This window comes from Emys orbicularis, chromosome 7, assembly GCF_028017835.1.
Source record: "Emys orbicularis isolate rEmyOrb1 chromosome 7, rEmyOrb1.hap1, whole genome shotgun sequence".
Taxonomy (NCBI): Eukaryota; Metazoa; Chordata; order Testudines; family Emydidae; genus Emys; species Emys orbicularis.
In genome coordinates this window covers 111,082,038-111,091,107 of record NC_088689.1, presented here as the reverse complement: position 1 = coordinate 111,091,107, position 9,070 = coordinate 111,082,038, and the positions used below count along the sequence as shown (strand labels likewise).

The 9,070-nt window shown below is 45.9% G+C and overlaps 1 protein-coding gene across 1 annotated transcript; it reads right to left on the bottom strand.

Moving 5' to 3' along the window:
- Nucleotides 1-1,548: 1,548 nt before the first annotated feature.
- On the bottom strand, nucleotides 1,549-8,354 carry LSM3 (LSM3 homolog, U6 small nuclear RNA and mRNA degradation associated). Its single transcript, XM_065407942.1, has 4 exons — nucleotides 8,275-8,354; nucleotides 5,725-5,835; nucleotides 2,322-2,417; nucleotides 1,549-1,963 (listed from the first exon to the last, which is right to left on the bottom strand). The coding sequence occupies exons 1-4, from the start codon at nucleotides 8,293-8,295 to the stop codon at nucleotides 1,883-1,885; spliced, it is 309 nt and encodes a 102-aa protein (XP_065264014.1). The 5' UTR covers nucleotides 8,296-8,354; the 3' UTR covers nucleotides 1,549-1,882.
- Between the last annotated feature and the right edge of the window lie 716 nt (nucleotides 8,355-9,070).

Sequence of the window (9,070 nt, the reverse complement as noted above, 5' to 3'; positions counted from 1 at the left end):
GAATTGACTTAGAGCAGCAGAGCTTCCAAGGCAATAATCAAACAGCATAGAGAGGGAAGCTTGCTACAAATTCACTGGTTCCCTGCTCCACCAACCTTGTTCTGCTCCCTTTCCCTTCAGTAGAAGAGAGCATATAAGGCTACATGAGGTGCCTAAACACAAAAGCATTATTCTTAGATTAACTATTTTTACATGTGGAGAAGACTGGAACAATTTGCTTACCTAGCATGTTTTTTGCACCACATTTTAAAAGTTCTACTGCTTTCAACAGAAGGCTATTATTTGTTAAATGGGATAATTAATGCACTGTAGTTACCTGCAGTAATTTGAACTTTGTTTCAGCAATTGTTTCCATTTCACATAGTTGAAGATACATCTCTCACTGTAAATGTAGGAAAATCATACTAGAGCTCCTCATATTATGAAACATATAGAAAAGTTAAGTTGAGGTATTCCACTGAAACCATAACTGGCTTTCTACCCAGGTTCTCTTGAAATGAGGGGAGCAGAAACATACAGAACAGATGCAACGTGGAGGTTCTCGATCATGCTTGGCATAAAAGGCAGCATTTTCTCTTTTTAGAATACAAACCCAGAAGTAGAGTCTAACACATCTGGCACTCTTATTACTCTGGCCACACAAACTAGGGGTACTGTAGATCAGGAAGGGTGTTCACTTCTAGGAGAAAGCTATTCAGGACAGCAGCTTGTGCTGGCATTTATTACAAACTAAAATGTTAAACATGCACTATTTGAGAAACAGGCACAGTACAGAACCAGCATCCTCAATCTAGCCCAGAGAAATTTATTGAAATGGGAAATATACCCAATCAGGTAGCTGGCATTTTATAACTCATTATAAATTGCATAGATACCTAGCTCTCAGGCAGTCCTTTTCAACAGTAGATCTCAAAGCGCTTTACAAATTTGGTTGGTATCATGATTCCCATTGTACAGATGGGGATTAATGGTCTTGCAGAATCTGCTATGCACTGTGGCTTAAACGAAACCTCAATTTCAGACACAGATGCTATGATTCCCATGTGTCAGTGCTTGCTAGGTTTAAGAGTCTAAAGAAAGCAGGTTCCCATCAGCTACCAGGATCACACTTTCCAAATAGTCTGCAAGACATTGGTGACTACTTATACATATTGGTCAACACAAATGGTTGATGTTCGAGAACAAATCTTGTCAAAACTGATTTTGGATAATAGTTACTAGGGCTGTCCCAGTGTAAAGCAGAAGACTCTATACTTTAGAAATCATGAACTGTATGTGCATACACAAGGATACATGTTAAGAGACTAGGCACAAAACAGCCATCTGTGTCTGACTGATACAACAGCGCCCTGTATAAAGTGTCACTACAAGCTGCAACCCTTGCAAATTAGCAGAAACAAAGATGTAATGCAACATAAAAAAATATTAACCTCCTCCATAAAATAACTATTAAGTGCACTTAATTCCACAATAAGTTGTAACTTGTAAATACGATGCATGTTGAAGAGGTTATTTTTTATATACCAAAAATTGATGACAAATCAATAATCCAAAAGATAAACCATATTTATTAAAAAATTAGAACTCAGCAATTGCCAAGATTGTAAAACTGAAAAGATTAATTTACTGATTTGACAGACACCTGTATTATAGCATTTAAATTTACTCCTTGAAAACTAAACTGTCTCACACCATCCTTTCATCATTTTTGTCGGTTATTTTCAATGATCCACAAGCCAAGTAGGTGCAAAAAACAAAAACAAAACACAAACCAACAATATCATATAAAAATATGCACATAGTTTTGCACAGAAGTGTGATCTGAACAGGAGCCTTATCTCAAAGCGAGCAGCTTTCCAACCAGGGAAAATCCTTTATGGTTTCAGCCAACCCGCAATGGAGGAGCTACGAGCACAACGCCGTCACCTCTGACAAAGAGCATTGGAATATTCCTCTTGGTAGACTAAGTGGAAGGAAAGGAAAGCATGATTTATACAATGCATCTGAGAAATGTAACCAACTTTAAATTCATGTTCAAAGAAATAGATATCAGAAGTTCATAAAAAGCAAGTTTTGAGGAAATACAACTTAGAGTCTTATCCACACACTGAAAAGAGCAATACAGTTAGCAGGCAGGTTTGCTGTAGCTTTTACTTTGATAACAATTTGCCTGAAGTTGCTTTAACTCAAGTCCTGCTCAAATCTAGCTATCAAAAATCAATTTTCATCTGTCAATTTCAAGTTTAACTAGATAAAACATTTAACTTAGAAAGTACTTTTAGTTTTTCTTTTCTCAACCATAAGTACATTTAAACGCTTACTTTATAAATCTCTTCATAGGTTTCCTCATCAATCTCTATTGTTGTCACGGTCTCTTCAACATCACCCAAAATCATATTTAAGTGCTGATCATAAGCCTGTGAGAATGAGACCAGTTTAAATTATTTTCTTTACAATCTGTACCACACACAACAAAAAAGTGTTTAAATATTTGTAGATCAAAGCAGTTCAAATACAAACTGATTAAAATGAAAGTACCTTTTCTCAGTGTATTTCAACTTGGACTCATGAATAATCAATTGCTTTGACCTTCAAATATACCAGTATTTTAACATTAGGGTTAATTTACTAGTGCACTAGTGAACACAGTACAACTTTTATTTTTACACATTAATTTTCTTTCAAATAGTTGTTTCAGCTGTCACATACTTTAACCAAATTATAGTAGCACAGGTTTAAGATTACTAAAGTTATATAGGTAGGGCCCTACCAAATTCATGTTCCATTTTGGTCAATTTCATGGTAATATGATTTTAAAAATAATAAATTCATTGGTTTCAAATATTTAAATCTGAAATTTCAGGGTGTTGTAACCGTGGGGGTCTCAACCCAAAATGGGATTGTGGGGGTGGGGTTGCAAGGCTATCGTAGGGGGTCGAAGTATTGCCACCCTTACATCTGCGCTGCTGCCTTTGGAGCTGGGCAGCCGGAAGGCAGCTGCTGGCTGGGTGCCCAGGTCTGAAGGCAATGCTGCCATCAGCAGCAGTGCAGAAGTAAGGGTGGCAATACTGTATCATGCCACCTTCACTTCAGCAGTGCTGCCTTCAGAGCGCGGCTCCCAGCCAGCAGCTGCAGAGCTTCCTGTAGCCGGGGGAGGTTCCCAGAGGTGGGTCTGACCTGGCCCCGGAAGCGGCCCATGCAGGGGAAGAGGAAGTCCTGTCCCTCCCCAGCCCATCCAGGACTAGCAACTGGAGCCCAGCGCACAGTAGGAAACCCTGGCTGGGGCATCCCCAGCCCTGACTCTACTCAGCTCCAGGTTCAGTGCTCAGGAATTAAAGGGGCCTTGAGCTGGCTGTGTGTGTGCAGGGGTGACCACAGTGCCCTGGGCAGTCGCCCACTCGCCCACCCTTTAGGCCGGCCCTGCCCCCCTTCAAGCGATGACCTCCTCCCCCCGTACCTTGCTACCCTCACTTCTGTGTTGCTGCTGGTGGCAGTGCTGTCTTCAGAACTGGACTCCCGGCCAGCAGCTGCTACTCTCCAGCTGCCCTATGTGAAATCTGGTCTCCACTACAATAGCCAAATTTCACAGGGGAGACCAGATTTCAGTCCATAACATGTTTTTCATGGCTGTGAATTTGGTAAGACCCTATATATAGGGCCTAATCTTGAAGGTTTCACCTAAGCCAAGATCCCCACAGAAGTAAATGAAAGCTTACAAGAGTAAGGCTGCAGGATTGGCAACCTAGTGTGGGTTTTGTGTGTGCACTGATCACAGATTGGACATAAATGTGTGGTATCTGCTCTATTTGCAGGTTATTTTGCCCTGACACCATCTCTAAGTGAAGGAACTCTTTCATGAACTATCATTTTCATGTGTATAGAACCTCACAGTGATGACGTGGTGGATGAACAACAGACAAAATGTTGACCCCTCACTTCCACCTTTAACTATCAGAGGGGTAGCCGTGTTAGTCTGGATCTGTAAAAAGCAACAGAGTCCTGTGGCACCTTTAAGACTAACAGACGTATTGGAGCATAAGCTTACGTGGGTGAATGCCCACTTCGTCGGATGCATGTAACTTATGCTCCAACACATCTGTTAGTCTTAAAGGTGCCACAGGACTCTCTGTTACCTTTAACTATGTAATTCTATTTGAAGTATTCCTTAGAAAATTCAATGAGCTTTTTCCATTAAAAAGCCAGCAAGGTAGAACTCAGCAGTACAATGACATAACGCCTATGTATTCATGAAATAAAAGTTCCTACAGGAAACAGATTTGAAGCTTTCAAGATGTCATAAAAGAACATAGGCAAAGGGCTTAATGTGACCTTTTTAATTTAGTCATTTATGAACAGTAAAAATCCACACAATTATCTCCAGTAGGGATGTAAATACTGTTTAAAAAGTTAACCGTTTAAACGATTTTAAAATATGTCATTTAAACAGTTAACTGTTTAAGTGGCTGGGGCCCATAAGGCCAGCATGGCTCGGGCCGCTCCGGGCAGGGAGTGCGGCTGGGCCTGCTCCGGCTGGCCGGGCCTAACGGTTAAGGCAGTTAACCGGTAAGACTATGCTTACCGGTTAACCTTTTACATCCCTAATCTCCAGTATGCCCACTGAAACTGGATCTACCTGGGGCCAACTCAATAAGCCACATAAGAATTTCAGCTAGCGTAGCACTCAGAAGGCCTAATCAGAGATGACCATTCCCAACACATTACACCAACATGCCATGAACCACACTTGTGCTGAAGCCATGTCAAGGTTATTGTCCTTGGGATAGCCCGTTTGGGACTTTGAAGATGAGGACTATACCACATTGCAGTGTTCAGGAGGGATGCTTTGACAAAAAGCCAGATATCTACTTGTGAGAGCAAGGGACAGGTCATTATCACTGAAAGTTGCTTGAATACAGAATAGACTTCTGTAGGATATCAGCTTGATCCCAAATACCATTACTTTTAGAGAATGTTTCAATACCTACCTTTTATAAAGCTCTTTTCATCGGCAGATCTCAAAGTACTTTATAAAAAGGTTGGTATCATTATCCCTATTTTACAGATGGGAAACTGAGGTATAGAGAGCTGAAGTGACTTGCCCAAGATCAGTCAGGAGGTCAGTGGCAGAGGCAAGAAACAAACCTGGGTGTCTACTGAGTCCCAGTCCTGTGTTCTATCCACTAAGCAACATTGCTCTAAACTAGTTTAAGCTAGATTCCTCCTAAACCATAGATTCATAGATTCATAGATTCTAGGACTGGAAGGGACCTCGAGAGGTCATCGAGTCCAGTCCCCTGCCCGCATGGCAGGACCAAATACTGTCTAGACCATCCCTGATAGACATTTATCTAACCTACTCTTAAATATCTCCAGAGATGGAGATTCCACAACCTCCCTAGGCATCATATTTACCATCATATTGTAAAGACAACTGGTAATGGCAGGAAAGAAAATCCAGCATCTTGTCATTCTAAGATAACAGAATAAAAGACAAGGATTTCTACCTTTTACCGGTACTGGTGCTCAGATACCAAGAAATGCTCAGATAACATGTCAGGCACAAAAGAAATTTCTATACACTTTAAACAGACCTTAAAAATGAACTTGAATGGAATACCACAAAGCAACCAACCTTTATGAGTATAAGTTGCCTGGACTTTTATATCTACTGTTTCATAGTTAAAAGTACACCAGTGTTAAATCTTGCCACAGTGTTTTACTTACATGTAATCTGCCTCGAAGTTCTCGGTCATTCCTCATTTTCACATAGATTCGTTCATCTAGACTGAGTCTGATCAGATCCAGTGGCTCCTCTACAGTATTTGTTGTTTGTTGCTAAAAAAAAATAGAAAGCAGTTTTTGCAATATACACAAAAGCCTCTGAACTTTTATGTTCAAAAGCAATCTCTCTCTCTCAGGGATAGGATAAAGTACCTTTCACCTTCAGGTCAGTTATTTGATCCAGCCCAAGCTGGTAGCAACCAAAAATCATTACCATAGGACGAGCATTTGGTGGCCTGTATGAAGTTACATGAATTTCAGTCCACACTACCATCACAATTGGTACCCTTTACTGGCAGTCTTAGTGGACAGGCCAGAAACCTGAACAGAAAGGGAACCAAATATGCCTTTCACCCTCAAAGTAGAGCTCACATGGTCAGGTCTGAGATACTTTGGCAGGAGATGTAGAGAAGTTTACATTGTCACTAACTATGCTGTTCTCATTGGTGGATAATTATTATTTGTATTATTGTAGCGCCTAGCAGCTCTAGTCACAGACCAGGACCCCTTTGTCCTAGGCATTGTTCAAACAGAACAAAATGGTGGTCCTTGTCCCAAAGAGATAATGGATTGGGGTCTCCGGGGTAAGTGTCCTGTATTTTATATTCCTTCACAATTATTCCTTCAGCTTCACTTTCAACAAAACAAACTGCAATAAAAATAGGAAATATAAAGCCATGCATCTCTTAAGCTTGATAATAGCACTGACAATATTAAGGTTCCAGGAGACTTAAAACAGCACTGAAATGGCACTAAGACCACAAGGAACAATTCAAGTTAGATTTTTATTTTTTAATAAAGCAAAGATCATAGTAAAGACTGAAACAAAGGAAAAAGTTTTGATGTAAAATGCAGTAGTGAGAGGTTAAAGATTTGCTGTTCCATAAGGAACATGCAGTCTGCCTCACGTCAAAGGCTGCAGCTTTCTGCAATTTTTTTATGTCATGCCTCCACTCTGTCATAGAATCATAGAAAATTAGGGTTTGAAGAAAAATCAGGAGGTCATCTAGTCCAACCACCTGCTCAAAGCAGGACCAACACCAACTAAATCATCCCAGCCAGGGCTTTGTCAACCCGGGCTTTAAAAACCTCTATGGATGGAGATTCCACCACCTCCATAGGTAACCCATTCCAGTGCGTCACCACCCTCCTAGTGAAATAGTTTTTCTTAATATCCAATCTAGACCTCCCCCACTGCAACTTGAAACCATTGCTCCTTGTTCTGTCATCTGCCACCACTGAGAACAGCCTAGCTCCATCCTCTCTGGAACCCCCCTTCATGTAGTTGAAGGCTACTGTCCTTTTCCTGCTCTGCCTTAGCTTACTACTAACCCAGGGAAAAGGAAGCATCTCGTGTCACTCTTGAGCAAGCCCCTCTGGCTGAGCTAGGACTGAGGAGTGGTGGAGGCATGCTCTGGAGTAGCGGTCACCAATCTCCCAGTCGATTGCGATCTCCGGTTACAGTGGTCCCCCGTGGACCAGAGGGGCGGTTCTCCCTCCCCACGCTGCTCCTGCATGCAAGCACCACCTCCGAAGCGCCCATTGACTAGGAGCAGGGAGCTATGGCCAATGGGAGCTGCAGGAGTGGTACTTGCAGAGAGGGGCAGTTCACAGAGCCATGTAGCCCCCCCGCCAGGGGCATGTTGACCCCTTCCAGGAGTGGCGTGGGGCCAGGATAGGCAGGAAGCCTGCCTTAGCTTCGCTGTGCCACCGACTGGGAGCCACCCAAGGTAAGTGTTGCCTGGTGGGAGGCCACACCCCAACCTGCCTCCCGGAGCCAGCACCCCATACCCCCTCCTATACCCCTATCCTCTACCCCAGCCTGACCCTCTCAGAGCCAGCACCCCACACCCCCTCAGGAACTCCAACACTCCGCCCCAGCCCAGAGCCCCCTCCCACACTGCAAACCCCTCAGCCCAGAGCCCGCACCCAAACCCCTGCCCCAGCCTGGTGAAAGTGACTGAGGGTAGGGGAGAGCGAGGGAGAAAGGGGGGGGATGGAGTGAGCAGGACAGGGCTTTGGGGAAGTGGCGGGGTAGATCCTGGTTTGCCCCTAAATTCAAAGCGCGATTTGGGGCACAAGAAAGTTGGAGACCACTGCTCTGGAGGGAGCTGTATCCTGCGTTTCTATGCTGGAGGGCCTCCGTTCAGTTAGACAGTGAGCGTCTGAGGCAAGCTGGAGCGGGCTGAGACAGGGGACACTGGGGAGAGTAAATAGTGAGGAACCCCTAGGGAGCCCCCCCGTGAGCCCCATTCATTAACCATCCCAGCACTGTCTGAGGAGGGGAGAAGCTGAGTAAGAGAGGGGGCCGATGGCTACAGTGTCCAGGCGGGAGGGCGACCCCGCTGCGGGGAGGGATCCCCAGGAGAGGGGACCCAGCCCCTGGAGGAAAGGGGGAGCCTCGCTCGACCCCGCACAAGGGCCCAGGCTGGGAAGGGGGCGGGCCCCAAACGTGGCTCCCGCCAAACAGTAAGAAAGGGGCGAGTCGCTCACCTGGTCCACTTCGTCCGCCATCTTTCAAACGCGAGCCCCGCCTCCTCTCGCGCGAATCTATCGCCAGGAGCGCAGGCGAGTCGGCGCGTAGGAATGGAAGGTGGTGACGACACCCATTGCGTGAGGGAGAGGGCGTGGCTCGGTCTCCAAGCGAGGCTAGAGTGGCAGTTGCGCCGTTGGTCAGCCCAGGCTGGCAGAGGCGGGGCCTGGCAGGCGGGGCGGAGCAGGCGCTGTCTGTGCCCCCCAGGCAGGGCGGGGGCGAGAGGAGCTAGGGGTGGGCCCGGGGTTGTTCTAGGTGGCTCCCCCCCTCACCGGTTGTTCTGCCCTAGACGCTGTGGCTCAGTTTCCCCCCTCCCGTCACAGGGGGATGGGCAGGGTGAGCGCTGGCTCCCAGAGGGCGTGGCGAAGACCCACGTTACAGATGGGCAAACTGAGGCACTGCCCGGCCGTACCCACAGGCTCCTTTGGAATTACTTTATAATGGCCTCAGTAGGCGCGAGAGCTGCCAGCGTGGGTCAGCCCAAGGCCTGTCTGCGCCGCAGTGACCGTGCCAGGTGCTTCAGCAGCGTTGCCCCCAGGCAGGCGCACAGGGCATGGTGGTAGCAGGGGACTTGCTAGTGCCAGGCAGCCTCGGGGCTAGAAGCTGAGTGCCCCGTGGAGACAAGTAACTGGCACGTGTGACCGGGGTAGCTCGTCTAGCCCTTGCCCGCAGTCGCTCCCGTCCCGGGGGGCACGTAATGGGGACACGGCGTTCGCCCAGCCTGGAGCACTGGGGCAGAGCGGACACAATGGGAAC

Coding starts and splice junctions, on each gene's coding strand:
- LSM3 (XM_065407942.1), bottom strand. CDS start 8,295: ATGGCGGACGAAGTGGACCAG. Junction 5,836..8,274: donor TGGCGGACGAAGTGGACCAG/GTGAGCGACTCG, acceptor ATTTTTTTTTAG/CAACAAACAACAAATACTGT. Junction 2,418..5,724: donor AACTTCGAGGCAGATTACAT/GTAAGTAAAACA, acceptor TCATTCTCACAG/GCTTATGATCAGCACTTAAA.